The 23707-nt window shown below is 44.1% G+C and overlaps 1 protein-coding gene across 3 annotated transcripts; it reads left to right on the forward strand.

Annotated features, from left to right (window-relative positions):
* Positions 1–286: 286 nt before the first annotated feature.
* On the forward strand, positions 287–22866 carry RANGAP1 (Ran GTPase activating protein 1). 3 transcript variants are annotated; one of them, XM_036400903.2, is made up of 17 exons: positions 287–392; positions 997–1034; positions 3006–3144; positions 4342–4469; positions 5407–5466; positions 6123–6302; positions 7133–7267; positions 8481–8639; positions 8813–8926; positions 10404–10503; positions 11234–11318; positions 11711–11858; positions 12324–12437; positions 12762–12864; positions 14525–14613; positions 16433–16554; positions 21780–22866. In XM_036400903.2, exons 3-17 carry the CDS (start codon positions 3033–3035, stop codon positions 21847–21849), a joined length of 1719 nt encoding a protein of 572 aa, XP_036256796.1. In that variant the 5' UTR covers positions 287–392; positions 997–1034; positions 3006–3032; the 3' UTR covers positions 21850–22866. The 3 variants fall into 3 exon arrangements, with proteins under 3 accessions (XP_036256796.1, XP_036256799.1, XP_036256798.1); XM_036400906.2 differs by lacking the exon at positions 287–392 and adding an exon at positions 728–790; XM_036400905.2 differs by lacking the exon at positions 287–392 and adding an exon at positions 774–801.
* Positions 22867–23707: the final 841 nt, after the last annotated feature.

A 23707-nucleotide genomic window follows, 5' to 3' on the forward strand; every position in this document is an offset into this window, starting at 1 on the left:
GAAGGTGCTCGTGTCCCACCTGCGGGCTTGCGGAAGCTCTCCCAGCGACCCTTCCGCGAACGGGGTTTGTGAGCGTGGCCCAGCACAGCCACCTCAAGCCCCAGCCGCGCCCGCAGCCGAGGGCAGGAACAGGACTACAGCTCCCGGCGTGCCCCGCGGCCGCCGCCGCGTGCGCCCCCGCAGCCCCGCCCACGCCCGCCGTGGCGACATCGGCTGCGGCGCGGCGGTGGAGCGCGTCCCGTGACGTCCCGAGGCAGCAGCCAATCCCGGAGCGGGGAGCAGAACTGCCGGCGTTCAAATCCTCCGCCTCCCCCGCCCGCCCCTCACCCAGCGGCCCCGGCGCGGCGGCGTGAGGCTCCCGCGCCTTCCCCGGCGGCGGAACCCCCGAGCAGGTGAGGGGAGGGGAGCGGCGGCCGCCGCCGCTGCCGTTAGCGGCTTGGGAGGGGCCGTGCGTGAGCGGAGGCGATCCCGCCGGCTGACGCGCTCCTCGGCCCCGCCTGCCGGGGGCGCTCCCAGGCGCGGGCGGGGGTCCCCGCCCGTGGGTTCACGTCACGCGTGTCCGGCCGCGGCTCCCGCTCCACGCTCCCCGCGCGGGCGGGAAGGGCGATCCGGCGTTCTGGCCGTGCTCTGGCCCCGGTGCGCGGGGCGGGAGCGTGCGGCCGGCGCTCGGCTGCTCCCCTCCCGCGGGGAAGAGAGGAGGAGAGGAGCCTTCGGGCACCCCTGGAGGAGCGGGGCTGGCGGGGCGGGGACCTCGGGCTGTCACCCCGCTCTGCCAGCGCCCCGTGGCTGGGTGAGCTGCAGGTAGCCGGGGTGTTGGCTGTTGGGGTCGACGAAGTGTTGTAATTAAAGTATTGAACTAACTTTTTTGATCATCAGGAAGCGTAAAGTTTCATACGAACCTTAAGTGAAAAGGAAACCTGTCTTTAGGCATTTTCAGATCTTGGTTGTGTTTGCCAAACAGACTAACTCTTCCTTTTTTTCCCCCTCCCTCCCAAGCTTTCTCTGCGGAAGACTTAACAGTGAAGAGACCTCTGGTAGGTTGACAGTTGGGTGTGGCTGACATGTGCTATAAAACATGCTCCGGGATGTGATGCTGGATTTGTATGTTGAGATTAGGAGGTAGTCTGTGTGTAAGGTGAAGAACGACAAAGGAGATTCAAGGGAAAGAGAAGCTGGGGGAGGATGTGAACATCTGTAAGGAAGATGATCATAGTAGAATGGAACTGATTTCTAAGACTAAAGTTTTTATTTGAACTAGGTGGACCGACTAACTTCTGCAGATATTAACTTCTGTTCCTGTCTGGTAAAGCCTTTATGGTTTGGAGGATGTCCTCTTTTTCTTCCTTCTCAGTGTTGGGTTGGCAGAGGCCGGAATGTCCATGGGTTTGGTGTCTGGGTGGTCTGGTAGGAATGGAGTCAGTTATGTGGGTTTGATGCCTTAACTTTTAGCTTTCATATTTTCTAGATTCTGTACTGCCTTAGTGTGTAACTCTTAGCTTCATATAAAGTGTTAGCAAGTTCTCTTCACAGGGCAGTTAGGCACAGCAGTCCTTTTCCAGCCTGAGAACCAGGGACACTGTTGCAGCTTCAGGCCCAAAAAGTGTAAACAGCAGCAAACTGAGGAGAGCAATCTGGGAGGATGGAACTTCATAAGCTGTAATTGGACAATTAACCCCAATATGTACATGGACCAAAACTTAGAGTATAAGTGGGAAAACTCGTGACCGGGTGTCCATCTTTGGTGGAGCCATGGCTGGGCTCTTGTACTGCCCAAGGTGTATCCTTTGAAGGCCTTTTAATAAATACCTGCTTTATTCCTTTAACACTGTCTAGCCTCTGGTCCAGGTAGCCTCGCTAGGCATCAGGTTTCTTTCTAGTGGCAGCACCTACTTGAGAGGATAGTCATCCTAGAAAAATTGTTCTTCAGCCTTGGAGATTTTCACCCCTTGTTTCCAAAAGGAATATTAAAATTAAAGACCCCTGAAGAGAAGTCATACTCTGGGGAAGCTGGAGGCTTTACAGATGGGTATCAGGAGGAAAGTATGTGGAGGAAAAGTCAGTTTTTGTATAGAGGATATTTTAAAACCAGCGCTGTTGGCCTCGAATAGCTACAAGAGTGTGAAGTCGCTTCTAATCAGACAGGAATGGAAGAGAACCAATTTTGTGTTGGAAGAATGGAACTTCATCCCTTCTGACATCTAAAGTCTAAGTGTGTGGTTTCTAAGCATTAGTTGTGTGTAGCCTTTTATCCCAACAGAGGCAGTGGGATAAGAAATGCACTCTGTTTATCCTGCTCAATGGATGCAGGCCAGTTCCTTCAGACGGTGATTAATATTCATTAAATAATGCTATGCAGATGCTACCAGGCATGGCTAGCTTCAAACTTGTCTCAAGGCTAGATGTTCACTAATTTATTGTAAGTGTAAGATCATCCTGTTTATTGTGTGCTGAATTTGTGTGGAACATCTGAAAGGAAAGAGCACCCAGGAAGCTGAGAGAGTTTTGTATGCAGCACACACAGTGTTTTCAGCAACTCGGTGGTTCTGGAACTGTGCTGACAAGGGCACTTCTGGGAATATCACTGAAAAGGAAAAGCAACTGTGTTCATTCCAGCTTGCTAGAATGAGAGAGCAGGGGAAGCATGCAGCACATATAATTATAGGATAGAGGTTGAAATGAGAGGAATATTGCATTGTAATTGTTAATCTTGCACAAAGAGTAATGTCTTAATGTGGCCTTAATCCATAGTTTTACCTTCTGTTTATTTATGAAGTATATTGTCAGTGTTGGAAGAGTCAGCACCATCTGACTGGCTGGCTTTGGAATATTAATCTAGCTTAGCTGTCTTAATTGAGCTCTGGGGAAAAGTAGTAATGACATTGAAAACTCAATTAGATATCTGAGTAACAAAAACCACATGAGTGTTCAAATAAATAGGGTTATTTGTATAGATTATGTATTGTAGTTTGAGAGGTTTTATGATGACCGCTTCTTTTAATTGGCAGTTCTTAACTTTTGGGAAAAGCGGGAAAATGGCTTCAGAAGACATCACTAAGCTTGCTGAGTCACTTGCCAAAACCAAAGTGGGTGGTGGACAGTTGAGCTTCAAAGGCCAGAGCCTTAAACTCAACACAGCTGAAGATGGTAAGAGAAAATACCCTTGTGCTTTGAAAGCATCTCCCTGAAGTTGTCAAATCTTGTGCTAAACTTTCTGCTAATCCTGCATGGACAAGTTGTCATAACATATCTCTGATGGAGGGGTCTGTCAGCTACAGCTGCTCCTGCTAGGGATGTTTCTCCCCTTCTGGTACCCTGCTTTCCCCTGGTGCCCTGGCAGTGCTGCAGCTGCTGTAACTGGGGTTTGGGTGCCTGGTTTGCAGGTGTTGTATTCTTGGTGTTCTCTCTAAGCGCTTTTGATAGTTACTGGGCATTAGAAGTCAGTGCTCCTTTTAAGAACATTAAATGAGTGTATCGCAGCTCTTGGAGCAAGAGGTGCATAGAGCAATGAGCTGATGTGTTAGCCTGCTGCAATAATTCACTTTCTTTCTGTCCTGTTGCTGTATGTGTGTTTCACAATAAGTCTTAGAGTGGCTGATAATACATTTTCTCCAGATACTTATATGTATTAGATCAACATTTCTGTCATTACATGTTTTTCAGAGAGGTTATTTGCTATAGTATATAGCAAATAATATATATGTAGTATATATATACTATATAGCCCTTTTTTTTTTTTTTTGCTAATGCCAAAGGTGGAGCTTTTTTCTAGATTGGTTTCGTAGTTCAAAGGCACTGAACTATGGGGAAAGGCCTTGAAGCTTGGGAACAATAGCAAGTGCCCATTGGCAGTAGAGATGGCAGCTTGCTTCTTTGCCTTGCATAGGACTACTGTAGAGCTAAATTGTTTCACCCTGATATGTTTGCTAAACAGACATTACTTCTGCCAGTCAGTGGAACTTTTTCCTGTTGATGTGACACCAATGCTCATCAGCTTTTAACTTAGTCTCTGCACTTCTACAGGGACATTCACTCTAGCTTTTAAAGCATGTGCTGAATGGCAGAAGAATTTTATTTGGGAAGTAAAGAAACTTACTTTTGCAAATAAAAGGATGGCTATCAGAATAAAACATAGAATATAATAGAACAGTAGAATTATGAGAAGGCAGGGTGGGGAATGGGGAGTGTTCTTTCTTTACACTTCAGCACTGTTCCCATTGCTGTTTCAGATTTTGTTCTAGCTGTTTTTGCTAGAGGTTGAGCAAGTTTTACTGGATCTCAGGGGGTTACTGTGGTAACCAAGAAAAGGGTTAAAAGACCAACTAGATTATCTGCTTCTTGCAGCTGAAGATGTGATCAAGCAAATTGAGGAATTTGATGGCCTGGAAGCCTTGCGCCTGGAAGGCAACACAGTAGGAGTGGAGGCAGCAAAGGTTATTGCCAAGGCCTTGGAGAAGAAAAGAGAGCTCAAGGTGAGATTCTTAAGTATGGGGTAGTCAAGGGGAAGAAATAATGTGGAAATACTAAAGGCCTGTCTAGGCTCTTCCTGCAGAAACCTGCCTTGAGTTACCTCTGAAGCTTGCTTGGTGGCTCTTCCAGGAGGAAGAGCAATCTTAGGAAAATACAGCATTACTTGGAGACTTTGGGATAATAGGAATACCTTCTCCATTCCTAACTTCCTGTTAGAATGCTTCCTGTGTAGAATGCTTCCAATCTTAAAGCTGGGAAGCTGTGTGAGGAAGGGTCTTTATTGAAGGCAGCATCTGTAAACAAAGCCATGGCAACAAAAGACTTAAGTTCAAATGAAGCTCTCTGAAAAACTCAGTCAAATCTTCTGGAGAGTGAGTCTTCAGAGAATGTCTGAGTGGAGAGGAAATAATGGAGGAAATGCAACAGGAGGGTCATCTTTGCACAAGCTATGTTTTCCTATTGTTGCTCTAGCCTAATGTTAAGGGGATGCTGTGCTACTAGAGGCACTACACTGTCCCCTGAAGGAGAGTGGTATGAGGCATTGATATGTATTAATCACGCAAATGTGGCTTTTCAAGTAAGTTCAGATTGTTGTGCTTCATACCTTAGTAAAATCTGCATTGCTAATGTATTCTTCTGTTTCCTGTTGTTTTTTTCAGTGGCAATTTTCTCAGCAGAAAATAATTGAAGCTTGAACACAAACAAGAATTCTTGTATAATGTTTATAGTGTGAATTTCAGTTACTTTGTCCTTGCAAGTGAAGTGATTGTAATACTGGTTCCTGCAACTCTTTAGTACAACCAAATGACAACCCAAGGGAAGTGAGACAGCATTAAGCTGTCTCCAGTGATGCAAAGCATCTTGTATGTGTAGATGTTTATTACAGCTGAGTTGACCTAAATATTTTAGTGGGTTTTATCTGTATGCTTCTTATTTTAGAGGTGTCATTGGAGTGACATGTTCACAGGCAGGCTAAGGTCTGAGATCCCTCCTGCTTTGGTAAGTAAAAACTAGATCTGAGACTTCTAACTAATATAACCCCTTTTCTCACCTGTCATGCTTTTTGTGGGAGTCTGTATTTTGGTACAGAGCTGATCTTTCCTTGTGCTCTTAGCACTAAATGTCTCAGAATAGGTGAGGGGTTCTCTTCTGCTCTTCCTGTGTGAGATGGAGAGGAGTTGATTAAAGGTTAAATGTGAGTCCATGCTGGTGAAGGAGCTTTTCACTGGGAGAAACCATCTTCATGACCCAACAGATAAAGTGAGAGCTAAGCTTTTAAAGTAAATCACATGGCTATGTCTTCTATGACCATTACAGAGCTCCTTGTCTCCTCGAGTCCTGTGAAGCCAGAACATAGCTCAACATTGATGAAAACAGTATTCAGCGTAGAGCAGGAAATTCACTTTGAAGAGTATTTGACTTAAAGGGATGGGATAGAGTCTTGGTAACTGCATTAGGGTTATCTTTAGCTTAATTTGTGTAACTTCCTCTCTGGATTTAGTAGTAGACTTTTATTTTCCCAAGCAGCTTTGCAGAAATGTCTTCACAGTGGAAATTTTTTTTGCAGCATCACTGTCATACCTAGCCACTGCAGTGATGCTGTCACTAAAAGTTAATCCATTCCCTCCCTCCCACTGCCATCTGTTTCCTTACAGATCTCTTTGGGGGATGCACTCATTGCTGCTGGAGCCCAGCTGGTGGAGCTGGACCTGAGTGACAATGCCTTTGGGCCTGACGGTGTGCGGGGCTTTGAGGCTCTGCTGAAGAGCCCTGCATGCTACACCCTGCAGGAACTCAAGCTCAATAACTGTGGCATGGGCATTGGTGGTGGCAAGGTAAGGGTTATCTCCTCTTTGGGAATGAAGTTGGAAGCAATTTTTGGTGATGGCCAACTCCCCTGCTTAAGGCAGCTACAAGTACACCGGGTTCTTCAAGCTTGCTCTAGTCAGGTTTTGAATATGGAGACTTCACAAGCTCTATGAATAGCCTAGCCCAGTGTTGAACAACCCTCACAGTTGAAAAAGGGAGTTTGTGTTAAAGTGATGTTTTCTCTGCACTTTGTGTGCAGTTCTGTCTGATTCTGCCTTCTTTATACCACCTTATCTCCTTATCTTGTTCTGGCTATTTTTACACATGGATATGTCCCCCACAGCCTTTTCTTTCCAGCCTTAATCTCAGGGGTCAGTATTATCCTAGTGAGTAAAATTCTCCAGTTCTTCAATTGTCCTTGGCACCCTTTGCTGGACTTGCCCCAGTAAATCCATGTAGGAGCCTGGACACTGTGCTTGATGCATTTCACAGGGCTAAGTAGAGAAGGATCTCTACTTCTCTGAGTGCTTTTCCCCAGGGCAGCCCTGTAGAATTCCTTTGCTTCAAGTGTGTACTGGTAGCTCATGGTCAACTTCCTACCCATATAAGCTTGCCTGATTAGAAGCAAAATGTTCTTGATGGCTCAGTGTGTTTTAGTGTTGCAAAATTATCAGTTCTTGCCTGAGACCAGTGTGCAAGTGTTGCAGGTAGAGTGTTTTATTGTATACCTGTTGTAGAAACAGGTACCTGTCAGTGATGCCCAAAGTATTTCTCAAGAGGTGGATCTATGAAATACAGTAGGATTCCTGTAGAGTGATATGCTGGGGGGAGTATAAGCTGCTTGTTTTATCTTTAGATATTGGCAGCTGCTCTGAAAGAGTGTCACAGGAAATCAAGTGCCCAGGGCAAGCCTCTTGCTTTAAAAATATTTGTGGCTGGCAGAAATCGTCTGGAGAATGATGGTGCCACTGCCCTGGCTGAAGCCTTCGGGGTGAGTATCAAACCAGAGCTGCTTTGACAGCAAAGTGGAGCAAGGTATGATTCAGTGCTAGTGTTAAAGATGATGCACAGAGTTTGCCTCAGCTAGGAGGCAGGAGCTGCTGATCTGTTCACTAAAGTCATGGTGCTTCTTGCTGCTGAAACTGGAGTCTTCAACAAGTGGAATTAGAGTTGCTGACTGAGTGGTTTTGTGACCTGAATTTCCAAACACATAGCTAGTTGCTCTGTAAAGTAGTTACCTGAGGGAGAAATAGTCATCTCCTGAGTAATTTAATAGTCTTGTTCCTTTTCCTCTCTCTGTGCTAATGGTTGTTGACTGGCACTGGGGTGGGTATCCCAGCTTGTTCTCATGGGTGCTGCTTTGCTCAGTCCTCTGGCAAAAGCAGCCTGGTGTTTTTGCTAGGATCATCTGGTCAGAGCTTGAAGTGTTGCCTGGCTTTCTCCAGCTGTCACTGGCCCACTTGCACTTTTGTGGGAGGAAAACAATTAACTGTGATTGGGGCTGCCTAATTCCCTCTTCATACTTCAGTTGTTGTTAGAAGTGACTTCTGGATTGCAATGCATATTGTCAGGTATATTGACAAGGATATCACAGGTTACAGGTTGACTCTTTTTATAAATAACTGCCTAGATGTGATTTTGATTATTCAGTAATCATGGCACAAATAAGACTTTTTAAATACTAGAGTTGTATAACAACAAATATCTCCTGTGATTCATGGAGAATCAAGATTGAATGGCACTACCAAAATGGGATTAATTACTGTGTTACATGACATGCTGTTTAGTCCATAAACGATATTTGTACTAGATTTCTTACATGTTTGCTTCTCAGGTCAGGGCAAAATGTAGATTTTAATTAGAAAATTAAAGTGATGTTGTATGATCTATTTCAGTGTTCTTGAACCATTGGTGAAGAACTCTTGTTTTAAGTTATTTAGAGTAGGCACATAGGACAATGATACTTGTGTCTCTGAATCAGGGCTTTGTATTTATCTGGCAGTTGCCATGTGTCTGTGATTTCACTTAGATTTATGATAGAATTGCTGGTAAATAATTCACTGTAGAAGAACCAATGGAATTTTGAAACTCAAAACCATTTTAAGTAAATCTAAGAGTGGAGCAGCATACTCTTGAGTTGAAGTTGAATTGAAGCTGAATGCTCTCTAAAAGCTTTTTTTTTTTTTGTCTACATCCTTTCCCAGATCATTGGGACTCTAGAAGAGGTTCATATGCCACAGAATGGAATCAACCATCCTGGCATAACAGCACTGGCACAGGCCTTTGCTATCAACCCACTGCTTAAGGTTATAAACTTGAATGACAACACCTTCACGGAGAAAGGAGCTGTGGCCATGGCAGACGTGAGTTGTTTTAAGAAATTGTTTTGGGTTTTGTCTCAAGTCTGGTTGGCATGAGCACCTTTGGCTTAGTGGAACCATGTCCTGTTGCAGTAGGAAAGATGACATTCCAGAAGGAATAGGATGTTCACTTACTTGCATGCCCACTTTCACATCTGTGCTGTCTTGCTCTGCAGACTCTGAAGGCACTCCGTCAGATTGAGGTGATCAACTTTGGGGACTGCCTGGTGCGTTCCAAGGGCGCTGTTGCTATTGCTGATGCTGTTAAAGAAGGGCTTCATAAATTAAAGGTATTGTCTGCTTGCTCTTCAGTTCTTTGCAGAAATGCCAAGTTTTCCATTTCCTGTTTCTCTGTTCATTCTCCTACTGCTACTGATTACTTTAGGATAGGATTCAGTCCCATGCAGGTTCTGTGCTCACAGCTGAAACCAACAGGCTGTGCTATGGGTCAGTGGCATCCTACCATCCAGTGAGGGCTGTGCTATGTGGAGGTGTACCAGTGATCTCTTTAGTCTTTGCTTGATCTTTTTGCTGCTGTTGGCTCAACTCGGCAAGTGCTACACAAGAAATCCGATCATGGCAGTACCTGCTATTAGAACTTCCCAGAGCTTCAAGAGTGGAGACTGACATGAAGGGGACTTCATGAGCAGCTTGTCTTTTCAGCATTTCATAGCTCATACAGTTAATGCTTTTTCTTTGTTAGAGCATCAATCAAGGGTTCAAGTATTTTTATTTTTTTGGTGATACAACAGCCTCCTACATCAGTATTTGCACAGGACTTGAATCTGACAACATTCTGGATAGGCTGAAGTCAAATTTGATAACATAAGCAAACTGGGATCTTTAGAAACACCTGCCATGAGTCATAATTACCCTGAGACAGATTGCTGAACATGTGATTTCCTAATCTTGCAAAGACAAAAATTAACCTAATACCTATTTGTGTGTATGAACCTGGTATAGAAAGAAGCAGGTTCTTTGTGGTTTGTGATCCCTTGCTGGGGTTTCTGCTGGTTCTGCTGGAACTTGTCTGAATCTCCCAAGCAAACTTAAGTAATAGAGTATTGAGATGAAGAGACAGAAGTTAAGTCATTTTTTCCAGAGCAGAATTGGTTAAGGGAAAGTAGCATGAAGCAATTGCAGCTGATTAATTCTGTTCAAGGACTGCTTCCCTTCTGTTAATATTCAATCCCTTCTCAGGAAGGGATTGATTGAGCACAATGTGGAATGGTGGGGGATGGTGTCTGGCTGTTGAATTCCTTTACTCTTACTAGTCCACATGGTTTCTCTGCTGTCTGGCTCTGTCAGAAGTAGTACCACTCATGGCTTTTTTTTTTTTTTTGAAGGCCTTAACATGCAACTGAGGTGTCAAAAGAAATGTGCAATATGCTTAGTACAGTAGCTGCCCTTCTTCTGTTAGACTTACTAGAGTGGGAGTTTGGAGTGCTCTTGAGACCCTTGATAAGTGAAGATCTTCAGTCAGCTACACTGAGATGTCCGCTACCTTTTAGGTGCGCAGTGATTTGTAGGTATTTTAGAATTGCCACCTTTAATAGTGCTGCTCTTAGCCACCAGTATGTTTCAAAATTCCCCTTTTAAGTATATGAGGTTAGGAATATGTCAGGCTTTATTTTTAATTAATAATACTTCTTTTTTTGCTGGGAGCCTCTTCAAATGACTCCAGGACACTTGTGAGGACATAAATTTTATGGATACAATAAATTTTAATAGGAATTCTGCAGACAAAATGTTCTTTTGCATTTTTAGGAACTGAATTTGTCTTTCTGTGAGATCAAGCGAGATGCTGCTCTGACTGTTGCTGAAGCTATTGAAGATAAGACAGAGTTGGAGAAGTTGGATCTCAATGGTATGTAGGTTTGCTAGATCAAAGTATGTGTAGTTTGATTCCAATCAGAAACCACTAGGAAAAATGTTGACAGAACCATATATTCTATTCTTGCAATTGTCAGCATATAAAAACCAGTACTCAGTAGCTGAACTTGCATCACCTTGGGACAGGAAATGGTTAGATATTGAAAGTTTTCTTAAACCATGAACTCAGTTAATTGGTAAGCATTTTTGGTACACCTGATAAGGTGGAGAGATTAGGCTGATACCTATACCTTAATAATTAAGAGTTTTCAGTAAAACTCTAATTATTCAGTTCTATCTCAGATACTTCATACTTGGAAACAAAAACCTTTTGTGCAGCTCTGCAGAAGAATGTGAGAACTTTGCCTTTGGCTTTTGGTTTTCATACCTTGGGTCACTGCATTTAACTGGTTCTGTGCTGTGTGCCCTTGTTTTAGAATCACTAAGAACAAGAGCTATTTAGAGAAATAACAGCAAATCTCTCAAACTGTGAAGCATTAGGGGATTTTCATCTCCAACCATTGTGTAATGCTGCTGAAATTTGTTAAACAATCATTTGATTCTGTCTGATAAGTGCAGTTTGTGTTGCTGCCTCTAAGGTGCTGTGCAGAAATGGCATGTAACTGATTTCAGAAACAAGAGATAGACAAGAATATACAGCTAAGTCCTCAAGAACAAACTTGTGTGCATCTGTCAAGTCCACTCCCTTTCCTCTGCCAACCTAGGTAACTGTCTGGGAGAAGAGGTGTGTGAGCAGCTCCATGAGATCCTCGAAGGCTTCAATATGGCATCAGTGCTGGGATCTTTGAGGTAGGCATGGTACCAGAGTTTAAATCACAAGTTTTCTGACAATTTTCATCAACACTTTCATTGACCTATCTCATTTTAAAATAAGAACTCTCTCATTGCTGGTGGATGTGGATCTGAGTGTGGAGCACAGCCAAGGATGTGTCTTAAACTTGTTTTGTTTTCATTGATGGACTTACCTCAGCATAAGTAACTGATTGTGTTTGATCTTTTCTTGCTGTTCTCAGCTAGGTGACTGATGTCTGAGTGTCCTCTTGGTGTGTTGTAGGTGGGATGTGCTTCTTGCAGTAGGACTTTGAGGAGCGGCTGCTCTTTTTTTCTTGAGCAGTTTTGAGTTCCGGTGTACAGGAATTCCAGGTGTGTAATTAATGGAATGTGTAACATTCTAACCTTAGTGATGATGAAGGGGAGGAGGATGATGAGGAGGAGGAGGAGGAAGATGAAGATGAGGAGGAGGAAGAGGAGGAGGAACAGCAACAGCTGAAGGAGAGAGGAGCAGAAGAGCAGGAGTCACTGACTCCTAAGAAGATAATTGATTCACAGGTAAGCTTACTGCCAGATGGATTTTGGTTTCATCAGCTGGAGAAGAGTAAAGGAGGAAATGAGACTGTGGAGTCTGAACTTGAAGTGCTGACAGGCAGTCACATTCCTGCATGGGCTGGCACTATTGCACCAGGGAGACAACATTCAGGAAATAAAATGGCTCAGTTGAAAAGTGTTTTGTTAAAGTGGGCCTGTTGTACACCTGCATGGAGGGAAGGGCTGAGTAGTGGTGGTAACAAGTCTTTCATGGTCAGAAATGGTGGGGACCTTGTACATGCAGTGCCATGCCCTCATGCTAGCACATCCTGGCCACTTCAGCTCTGGGCTTAGGTCAGCCTCAGGCTGTTTCCAAACAGAACAGGTTCTGTCCTGGTATAGCTGTGCCCTGAGCTGTCCCATCTGCTTTTGCTGAACCAATTTATTTACTCCCAAGAATAAACTTGAGATGGATTCCACCTGTTTCAGGCTTCAACTCCAGTGCCATCTCCTCCTGTGGATGTTGCCACGTTCCTTGCTTTCCCATCACCAGAGAAGCTGCTGCGACTAGGACCAAAGTGCTCTGTGCTGATAGCTCAGCAGGTGGGTGAGCTGGTGCTTCTCTGGGCTTGATTTTTTTCTCTCAAAATTGTTTAATTGCCAGAGATGATAACTTGACCTAGATTTGCATCTTTTCTCCAATGATCCCAAAGAACCTTATGGAAGCAAATGATGCAGATAATGCTTAAACTGGCATCAGAGCTTCTACATAAAATAATAGTGTTTGTGTTGCTTGTGCCTTGTGGTAGGGCCAAGGCAAAGCTGATTTCAGTCAGCTGAAGAGCAATTCTTTCCGCAGCCCTAGTAGAGACCCATGTTGTGTAGCTGTCTAGCAGTTAACTGATCTCTATTTATTTCCTCTTTCAGACAGATATCTCTGATGTAGAGAAAGTAGTTACAACCCTCCTAAGGATATCCTCAGTCTTCAAAGATGAGGCCCCAGTGAAAACAGCAGTGCATGAAACAACAGGTGATGGGCCTTTCTTCACTTTGTGATGTGACCTGGTTCAGTGCCACAGGCGCCACTGCAAGGTGCACAAGGCCCCTGTGAGCCGGGCCATTTGGCCTTTTGTCCCTGGCAGATAACAAAGTTCCAAGCTGTGCCCTGCTGTTGTGTAGAGTGGAAGATTCATTCTGAACCTGGCATATTTTGTGGTGCCAAAGCCTGTCTCTGTTGTGTGGCCCAATGCTGCCCTTACTGCATCTTCTTGATGCTGGGCTGTCCATAGCCAGTAGTTCTGTGTTTTAAGGCCAGTTACCTTTACAAGGCTGTTTATTTAAAAAGTGTTTTGCAGGAAGTGCCTCCCTAGTGTAGTATTATGAGATTGTAAAGAGAGACCTCCTAGTTGATGTCTCGTATCTTTAATTTCTTCAGGAAGCAGAGATTTCCAACATGGGGCAAGACACAGAAACCAATCTTCAGAGAAAGGACCATTTCTCACACTACATTGGAGTAGTAGTTTGGGTTAGGTCTGATTAGTCTGTGGACTACTAGTATATCCCTTCATGGTTTTGTTAGGAAATAGGAATTTCCAAACAATCCTGGGCATTTGACCACTGCCTTTCATTTTTTTCCAATCTCCCAGCAGTTCAATTCTCCCACACATGAGCTACCCATCATCATTGTTCAAAAGAATTGGATCAATTATTTTGAAGACCACTTCAAGTGGTGTACTGTGCATTTCCCTAGTTTGGAATTCGCAGACTTGGTGAAACTGTTTTACAAACAGTAACACAATAGCTCTCTGCAGTTGGTTATGGGTTGAATCAGTGAAAAATAGTCAGGTGGCTCCTCACTGAGTTACTGCACCTTGGCTCATGCCTGTTATGAGTGGTCTCCAGTAAAAAATGGAACAAAGGATATTAGTGTTGTCTCGAGTTTGTTTGTTTACATATTTATTCCTGCTTCTTCAGGAAAGGTAGAACCTGGCAATTACTTTCTTTCCATAAAAGCAGCCATCAGCTGACAGTGAGGCCCTGGTTAATGTCTGGCACTGTTCTACAGCCACTCCAGTGAATTCTGCCCATTCTAAGAAAACAGAATTGTCAGAGGTCAAAAATGGGTTACCTTGCTACCTTGTACGCATGAGAGATTAAATCACTGGTTTGCCCATTGTTTGTGGCATAGCATTGGTCCTGAGGGAGCCCAGAAAACAGCTGAACAAACTTTCTCATTGTGTTCTCTCATTGTTTGTGGTTTCAAATGAAAGGTGAATTGTTGCTGGCCTTTAAGAAGTCAAGGCTCTGCCTCTTGATGAGCTCTAGCTCATCTGCTCATGTTTATATGCATGTTTATATGTATGTATGCTCAAATGCACTGAGCAGAGCAGCTGGTGGTGTATAGGAGTGGGGGGGTATTGCATGTGAAGCTTGGCAGTGTGGGAATTCTCATGTGGGCTTTGTGTGTTTTGCTGGATATTTTAAATGTTGTTTTTTTCTTCTTTACGCTTAAGAGGTTTTACCTGTCTTAATGTTTCAAAGCTTATAGCTACAGAGACAAATGAAATCTTAAGAGATACTCTATCACAAAACTGATTTAACAGCTGAGTTTCTGTATGATCTATTTTAATCCTGAAATCCATGAATGTCCTTTTTTTGTGTTGATTAAACTAATGTGCTTATCTCTTTAGATGCCTTGATGAAAAAAGCCTTCAGTTCTGCCACATTTAATTCAGATGCATTCATCTCAAACCTCTTGGTCCACATGGGACTGCTGAAGGTGAGAAAGCAGGAAAGAGTTAAGTCATGGTCTGTTTAGGCTGTTGAAGGCCAGACTGGCAGGATTTTGGGTAATTATGTTGCCATGGAAGCAGCTGGGTGCCTGTGCATGCCTGATGCCCAGGGACAATGGAAGTCTGCAATTTGCAGTTTCTGCTGGACCTGCAAGGTTGCATTAGGATGAAGGATGTCTCGTTTTTGTACCTCTCCTGCTTAATGTGCTCTGCATTTTCAGTCATTCCCTGAAGGTAGGGAGGCTCAGGTAGGGCAGTAATGCTGCTGCTGGACTGTGGTGTCTATAAAAGCCATGTCAATGTTAGTAGTTATTGGGGTCCTTTAGGGCATTTCTTGAGACCATGTCTCAAAATGTGTATCATCTACTCATGCCAGATCAGTGGCATTCAACTTCATGCTTTGGAGACTCCTTGCCAAATGTTAGTGTTAAGTAATTAGTTGCAAGGAATAAACTCATTGTGAGAAGATGGAGGGTCAGTAGGAAGCCTGTGATTTTCATAGAATTAGTAGCTTTATTTTCAGTGAGGTGGCTGTGGAGTGGTTCTCTCTGCAAAGCCTTAAACACCTTTGCCTGCTTGAGCTACAAGGGCTAGTGTTTCTCACTGCCTTAAGGCCTGGAAGCTGGGAATATAAGCTTGGACGAAGACAATTCTAAACTACAGAAAAGCCATAAGCTGTTACAGCAGCCTGCTATTAAGCAGGTTTATGAATGTCCTTCTGGTAGTATCCAATTTGGTGTTCAGACCCTCACTGACATGCGTGGATATGACTTCATTTCCTAAAAATCAGTTTTGCCTCTCCCTATATTCATTGCATACTGGACCTGCACTGAGCTTCCCACTCCCAGAAAGGCCAGTGGAACCAAGGTGGCATTTGGTTCTGCAGAATGCCTGTTATGAGCACTGCCACCTACCTCTTGCCCATATGGAAAATGGCAATAAGCATGAGGCACAAAGCACAAACCTGTGCTCCTGAAGAATTCTTTCAGGCTGGGAAGTGGCACTGAGGATAAAGCCTGGGAGGATCAGCCTGCTGATCCACATCTGTGATGTGCCTAATTCATCCCCAGTCCCCTGCATGTGGAGAAGGGGCATACTCCATTTTCAGTCCTGTGTAGCTGGAAGCATGTGAGCAACAGATATTTTTAATAGTGTGAACTCCAAGGTCATACAGCAGGAATACAGGTCTGGGCCCTGTTTGCAGAGTGAGGAGTTTTGTTGAAATGCCAGGAGAGAAATAAATCAAAACAATGTAAGATTTGGGACATGCAGGGTAACAACACATTAGGAGTAAGAATAACTTAGGCATCATGTAAGCAAGGGGTGGCTGTTGGCCTTATCTGGTACATAACTGTGAGACCAGTTCTGGGAACACTGCGTCATGTTCTGGAGGGAGCCTGTCAAAGAGCTGGAGGTGGTATAAAAATGAGCTACAGAATAATACAATAAAAATTGTTAAGGCAACTGAATTCTTTATGGACTGAAGTCTGGTGAAATTCCTCAGGAGAGCACTTTGACACAGAGCCTCTGAGAAGATGTGGCTGTTTCACTTGCAGGTTCACTACTTCCCTTTCCCTATTAGTACTACTGTCAGTTGATGAGTACTAGAATGTTCTTGATGCATTATTTCAGGTGCTGGGAGACTATGGGATTGGCTGCCTTTGTCTTGTACTTAATCTAGTGACCAGCTTTCTCTCCTGCAGCGTGTGGGAGCACTTCATTCAGAAGAGAATTCCTTGTCTGTGAATTACAGTGGTTAAATCAAATCCCCTTTGTCTGATGTCTGATTTCTTGTCCATTTCTCAGAGTGAAGAGAAGATCAAAACTGTACCAAGCCTCTATGGTATTCTTATGACCTTAAACCATATGGTCCAGCAGGATTATTTCCCTAAATCCCTGGCCCCAGTTCTCTCAGCTTTTGTTACAAAGTGAGTATTGTATTTGCCATGCAGTCTTCTCTGTGGGAGCTTGTGCAACTCTTTGAGGGTTAATATCTACATGTAAGCTGTTGTGAAAGCCCACTGAATGTCTGTTCTGAAAGTGAGAATTAACAGTTTAATAGGCCTCTATTTTATCTTGTTTACTGCAGTATGTGAGGTTCAGAGTTAAAAAAAAAAACTCCTAAAGAGGGAAAAGTGGGAAGTTGGCTTTGCAAGGAAGTGGCTCTGAAGGAGAGACTGCTAATGCCTCTCACAGAAGAGCTGTTTTGAGCTTAAGGAAACCTGCTGGGTTTCTGGCCACTGCATGAGTGAACTGTGCATACACTGGATCTAAGTATGCCTTCCAAGTCCTCCTTCAGAGTTCAGAGGGTCAGCAGAGCTCTGCCAGAGTTGTCATGCTGTGTGACACTGAACACCAGCAGATGAAAACTGCAAAACACAAAGACCGAATTTGTTTTTAAATGGAACTTCCTACTGTGACAGCAACAAAGTTAGTGATTTTTCTGAGAACTGAATGGGGAGCATAAGTACTGAAGAAGTTACTTTTACTGACTGCCTGTACTGTATGTTGTTACATCCACAAGAGGTATAGAACCAACCCCTGCCCCCACCAGCTTTTAGCTTTTTTGATGTCTTAAATGGCTATGGAAACCATATCTCTACTGAATTAAATCAGTGTCAACTTCAGTATTGATATTTAGGGGGAAAACCCCCACCAAACAAATTTACAATAGGATTGCACACCACTGTTCAACAGTCAGAGGAGAAGCAGTCCAAAAATGTTACCCAGGCAAAACAGCAGAGGCCTGAAATCTGTTTGGAGCTTGGTGGCTGGCTCAGCATGGACCATGTGCTGTGTAGGGTGAGAGCAGGTGCCAGAATGAGGCTTAAGCCTTCCTGAATTTCATGGTATAAGGGTTGGCAGAGCTGCTGAGGATCCCTTGCTGGTGAAAGGTGGAGGCATCAGACAGTTGTGGTCAGTATGAAACATGGACAGTAGGAATCTGTCAGATACTGCTGGTCTGTCTTGGTCCTACTGGGCTTGGAAGCTGGCCAGTTGTGATGGGGGGAAAGAATTTTTCCAAGCATTGGTGGGGCTGAAGCTGTCAAAACTGATATGGACACAAACCATACTAATGTCAGCTTTGGAAAATGAAGCATCTTGTTTACACATGTGCAAATGCTAACTGGAGGCCCTTCTTGTGGAACACTTCACCTGCTGCCTCCTCTCTTTGTGTTGATCAGGTTAAGGCACTTAACCTTGCCAGTGACCATGTGCTTTGCCAATTGAGCAAGTATTCCTCCAACTCAATCATTATAGGTTTAAGCAAGTACCAGGACTTGCCATATCACTGAATTTCTGTTCTTTCCTACACTGATGCCTTGCTCTTGCTTATTGATCAAGCCCCAGCCCTCAAAATGGAATTTAAATTGCTGGAAGCTGAGAGTACAGGAGAAAGGACAGTCAAATGCCCCAAACCAAAGTCTAATTGTTTATGTCAGGTAGCAAGGCCCAGAGTAGCCTCTTAATTCTAAGTGTCCTAACACATTTTGTTCAGAAAAGACACTTGTCTCCCCTCTTCCTGTATATGGGCATGTAGGCTTTTCTCAAAAGATGTTTTTAAGCTGTAGCTGATAAAATAAAGAGTAAAGTTTTTGTCTTTATGAATTCATCAACAACAACCCTATTGAAGCCAGAGCCAGCATTTCACTGCAAGAAAAAGAGGGGAGAGTCTCTTGGTGGAAGGTTCAGACTGTTCATAGGCTCTGTAGAAGCTGAGTGAGAGCTGAGAGCCTCCCTTAGTGAAAGGCAGATCTTCCTGCCTTCCAATGGTACAGACCAGTGCTAATCCAAGCCTCCACTGGCCCTGGTGCTATGAAATGCTTGGAGCTGAGGTTTGCTGCTTTACAAACTTGTTGCAAGCTGTGATTTTATAGGGAAGCTTTTGTCCTGTGCTGCATAATAAAGTTCATACTAGATACAAGCAGTCTATCTCGGTTATATGAACATAGGCCTTTCCCTTAAGGGAGCAAGGACACCAGCTCTTAAATCTGTGCTTGGGTAAATGTAAACAGTTCAAGAACCCCCCAGTCCAATTTAAAACAGCCTGGTGTGGTTTCACCCCAGCTGCCACCAAAGCCCCATACAGCCATTTACTCTCAGCCCGGTGGGCTGGGGAAGAGCAGGGAAAGACTGAAAGTGGGCAAATGGGGCTTGATGTGAAGGTGGGTTAATAGGTAAAGCAAAAGCTGCATCTGCAAGCAAAGCACAACAAGGAATTAATTTATCACTTCTACCACCTCCAGGAAAGCTCCATCATAGCTTCTTCCTTCTGCTTTATCTGATGAGTATGATGCCATGTGCTATGGACTATCCCTTTGGACAGCTGGGGTCAGCTGTCCTGGCTGTCCCCTCTGGCTTCTTGTGCACCCCTGGCCTACTTGCTGCTGGGGTGGGGTGAGAAACAAAGTGCCTTGATGCTGTGTGAGCCCTGCTCAGCAGCAACTGAAACATCCCTGTGTTAGCAGCACTGCTTCCAGCACAAATCCAAAACACAGCCCCTCCTGTGAAGAAAATTATCCCAGCCAACACCAACACACAGCTTCTCAATTAACCTCTATTCCTTGTCTCTTCTTGGAATTCAGTCAGAATAAAATTGCAATCTTAAAATTAAACCTCTGCCTGGTTAACCTAGTAATGTTCAGAACTCATCTGGCCTCTGTTTCTGCAACAAATCCAATTCCACTCTGTCAAACCTGTGATTCCTTCACTTGCAGAAAACTAATGTGCATTTTTGTGATATTTTCTATTTTTCTTTTCTTCTTTTGGTATGCAGTTAGATCTTCTGGGCTTTTAGAGCTGTAAAGTTCTTGTACCTGCCCAGGCCAGAGCTCTGCTGTCTTTCACTGCAAGGGGCTTCTGGAACAGGCACTTACCTCCTTCCTTTTGTGACAATTTGTTGTTGTAGGCAGTGTTCTCTATTCAATAATAATTACAGAATTTTGGATACAGACTGTAAACAGCATCCATCTTACTCTGCTTGCTGTCAAGCCTTATTTGGGTTTTTTGGACGCAAGAGGGTGCTGTGAATCCACATGTGCTTTTCTATAATTTTTTAAGTGGAAATACTGACAGTATGTGGATGTCTGCCTGCCCACCTGTGACTTGCTGGAGGTGATGGGTTTGTGTTTGGTTGGTTTTTTGGGATATTTTCTTTAATGTTGCTCTTTGCTGTTGAATTGCCTCACATCACTGGTCTCTTCCAACAGTCTGTAGCATAGAGGGGCAGGCTGGTAACTCCACAGCAAATAAGGAGAATTTTATGGCTGGAGGAGGCTTAGTGTCAAGAGAGGGGGCTGAGGGATCTTGTCTGTGATCAACATCAGTGGTCCAGGTTCTCTAGTTCCAAAAATGGGCAGCTGCCTGGATGGAACCAGCTCCCTCATTGCAAAAAGGGCTGGGTCTTCCAGAGATGAGGGCTGAAATATATCTCCAGCACTTTGAAGATCAGCTCCAAGCTGTGATTCTGGGACACTGTGTGTTCAGTATGAATGGTCTTGGGGGGAATAAAAAGGGTTAAGTCTTCTCCAGGATGTGCTTCTGTTAAAGAGCAGCAGCCATGGAGTGAAGTACCAAACAACCTCTTGGTTGTGCTCTACACCTGGAGGTGAACTCCTTGCTCCTTCATAGAAATTCCTCTCTTTATTTCAGCTCACCCCTTTCCCCAAATTGAGTAGGCTTCACAGCTGTGCATTGTTAAAGGTTATTTTGCTGAGGTGAGGTGGGAGAGAGGTAAAATGAATGATTTCTATTCTCAGAACAGTGGAAAATGTTGGATTAAAATTCTTTGGAGGAAGTTCCCTAATGGATGGATTGAGACTGGTAAAAGTTTCAGTGATGCTGAGCCAGCAATTAGCCTGCAGAAACAGAAATATACATTACTGGGAGGCAATGGAAACCTTACAGAAATTTAGCCTCATGTTAACCCTGCTGTGAGTGTATTTCCATGGTTTAATTTCAGGGAGCAGGTTATTCTGTGTAAATATGACTTAGCTATTGCAACCTCTGTCTTGGGCCCTTTCAGGTGATGTTCTGCATGTTCTGTGGGCTGTTTGTAAGGCGCCCTGAAAGGTGACCCTGTTGCATTTTTCCCAGCCTGGAAATGAAACTTGAGATAATTTTAGTAAGGAGGTAATATAAAAGGGGATCTTCATTTGAAGACCTCCAGAGGCAGTTATGGAAAGATGTCCACAAAAGTTCTTTCCCCCAGGGGTGAGTACATTTCATAGGTTTTAGAAAACTAGCATATTTGATAATAAGCACCAATTAGGAGGACAAGTGGTGATGCAATTCCCCCCAGGTTAAGCCCCTTCTCTGGAACCTCCCCCTTCAGCACTGGCTGTACTTTGTCCATGAAAATGTATCTTGGTTCCCAGGAAGAACCAAGATAGTATGGAGCCTTGTACCTCCTGAGGCTTGGAGCTCTGGAATTTGTTTTGTCTTTCTGCTTAAGGAAAGGCTATGGAAAAGTACTGGGAAAACTGGTCACTAATACAATAGACCACAGAGCTGCAAATGCATGTGTGAAGATTACAGAGAACATATAAAAGAAAAAAAGGCAAAACCTAAACAGCGTCAGCCCAGCAAAGCCAGTCAGGTGTTACTTGACATCAGGGAAGAGTAACAGGAGGTTATGCTGCCTCTTTTAAAGACTTTAAAAGTCCTGAGACCAAAGTCATCATCAGATAGCTAGCAGATGACTTGGTGAGAAAAGATTGGAGTGCTCACAGGATCATCTCCTCTGTTTTGGGGCTCTAAACAGTGAAATTTTATGGGAAAAACCCTTTGCCAGAAGGGAGGGAAGGGGGTTTCCACCTCCATCATTCTACCCAGAATGAGACACTGGGCTGTAGAGATAAAAGTCAGTAGCAGATTGTTTATAGTTATGGAAATAAATGTTCTGATTCTTGGCCATTGGCTTCCTGACTTGGACTCTCAGGAGAGAGTTTTCCACAGCAGGCTCTGAATGGGAAGCAGAGATCTGGGCAGCAGTGATGGAATGGTATTGGAAAAGGTAACGGGGCAAAATCTGTAGGTTTTGGGGCATACACATCCAATGCATTGGAAACAGTGTTTATTTGCTTAGTCAAAGGCAGACACAAAGCCATTGTTAAATCAGTACTTTAAATCTCTCTCTCCCTTCTTTCCACAGACCCAACCGTGCTCTTGACTCCTGTTCATTTGCTCGCCACATGCTCTTACAGACCCTCCACCAGCTGTAGGAGACCAGAGCTGCCCTTCCTTCCTTCCTTCCTTCCCCATGGGACTGCCATCAGCAGAGAACTCGGAGCTGCATAGTGGGAGAGGATCCCAGAGCCCATACAGACATGCTGTCCTTTTTTTCCCCCTGTAGGATATCTGTCCTTCCTTCTGCTTTCATAAACTTGAACAAATCCCGCTGAATTGTCTTCCTACTCCTCTTGAAGTGATTCCCTGGTCTGTAGGGCAGGTGCTTACGCTAAAATAAGTCTGTACTGCTGTGAGCTCAGCATGAATTGAAGAGTTCTCCATTTTGGTTGCATTGCCAAGGATGCCAAGACTAACACGGGGCCCAGAAGAGCTCTCATCTGGATCAACCCAGTTGGGCGTTCTGTTTTATTGGACTTTGACTCCTGCCTTATAGCATTTAGCACTGTGCCAGAGGGAGGCTGTGCTGCTGCTGCCCTTCTTCTCTGAGCCACAGGGGTGAGGTGTGATCCCCTTTGGTTCTTCTTCCAAGTCTGTTGTCAAAGGCAGTGTGTGGCTGATTTTTATTTTAATGTCCTCTTCCCCTTCTGCTGTGGCTTGGAGTATTTGTGTAGTGTGGTTGATCCTGGTGGCCATTGCTTAAAGGAATGAACATATTTTATTGTAAATTTTTTTTTTGCCATTGCCTGTGGTGTTTATTCTTCCTGCCCTTTTCCTTCTCACCCTAATTAAATAGACTTGGTTTGGAAATGAATACAATCCATGAAATCCCTGTGGAATGTGTCCCTTTCTCTTCCCTTTGCCAAAACCTGGGTCTGTGTACACTGTTCACATGTTTAAAAGCCAAGCACATGTAAAAATATGGAGAGAGAAGGCTGTGCTTTTCTCTTGGACTGAACAAGTAGCAGCAGATGCCCCTAAATCTGTCTGGAGGATTGTCCATGTGTCCATACAGCCCTGTGAGCCACCATGACATTCCTCCATACAACTTACAAATGTTTATGTCAATTGCCTGAAAAGTTATGTAAATAAAAATTAACTCCACAGCCTTATCATCATTTCTAAAGCCTACACTGGGATTTGGAAGCCTATTTTGCAGCTTTATGTGATTGCAGAGTTTGCAGTGGAACACAAAATGGGACTGGAATGGAGCCTGGTTTGTGTGAGGAGAGAGGCACCAGTCAAGTGACCAGCCAAGCTATCGAGTCACAAACCTTGTTTGTGCAGCACCCCATCTCTTCTCTTGGTGGTCTCCTGCTCCTGTCCAAAACAGGAACGTGGCAGAGGAGCATATTTCCCTCCAGGCATCTTCAAATTCCTATTTAGCACAGTCTAAACAGGAAAAGCAGTGCCAACACTTATTAGCAGTAGCCTGCTACTCAGCTGTAAGTAGTGTGAGGCAAACATTGAACTTGTTACTGTCCCACATTCCCAGGATGAGGTAAATTCAAGCCCTTCATCTCATTGGCTAAAAAAACAGGCTGGAATTCACAGGAATATCCACAGGAACCTGGAAATGTTAAGAATGACTGGATTGAAAACTCCATCACAAATCTTTCTGGTGTGACCTCATGCACAGCCAAGATTTGGCCAGCCCATGTCTTGCTGGATTTCCCTCTGGAAAACTGTGACTTGATGCTCTGACCATTTGAATGCTGATTTTTTCTCTGCCTCTTATCAAATTGCATGGAGTAGTTCTTGAATTTTGCAGTGGTTGTGAGAAAATAAATGTAATCAAAGGGCCAGATCTGTTAGGCAGAGCTCCATGGACTTGGTGAGGTTGTACTGCCCTTGCATTCATAAAGGTTAGATGGTTACAGACTCAGGAGAGCAACATCACATTTAGGGCTTTGGCCAGAGTCCAAATTGGTGTGGTCAGTCTTGCTTTCTTCA

The sequence above is a fragment of the Molothrus ater genome, chromosome 5, assembly GCF_012460135.2.
Source record: "Molothrus ater isolate BHLD 08-10-18 breed brown headed cowbird chromosome 5, BPBGC_Mater_1.1, whole genome shotgun sequence".
In the NCBI taxonomy this organism is placed as follows: domain Eukaryota; kingdom Metazoa; phylum Chordata; class Aves; order Passeriformes; family Icteridae; genus Molothrus; species Molothrus ater.

What these genes read in the sequence shown, in the direction of transcription:
- RANGAP1 (XM_036400903.2), top strand. Translation starts at nt 3,033, where the DNA reads ATGGCTTCAGAAGACATCACTAAGCTTGCTGAGTCACTTGCCAAAACC. An exon ending in CTGAGATCCCTCCTGCTTTG is followed by an intron (nt 5,467 to 6,122) that starts GTAAGTAAAAAC and finishes GTTTCCTTACAG; the next exon opens with ATCTCTTTGGGGGATGCACT. An exon ending in AGAAGATAATTGATTCACAG is followed by an intron (nt 11,859 to 12,323) that starts GTAAGCTTACTG and finishes CACCTGTTTCAG; the next exon opens with GCTTCAACTCCAGTGCCATC.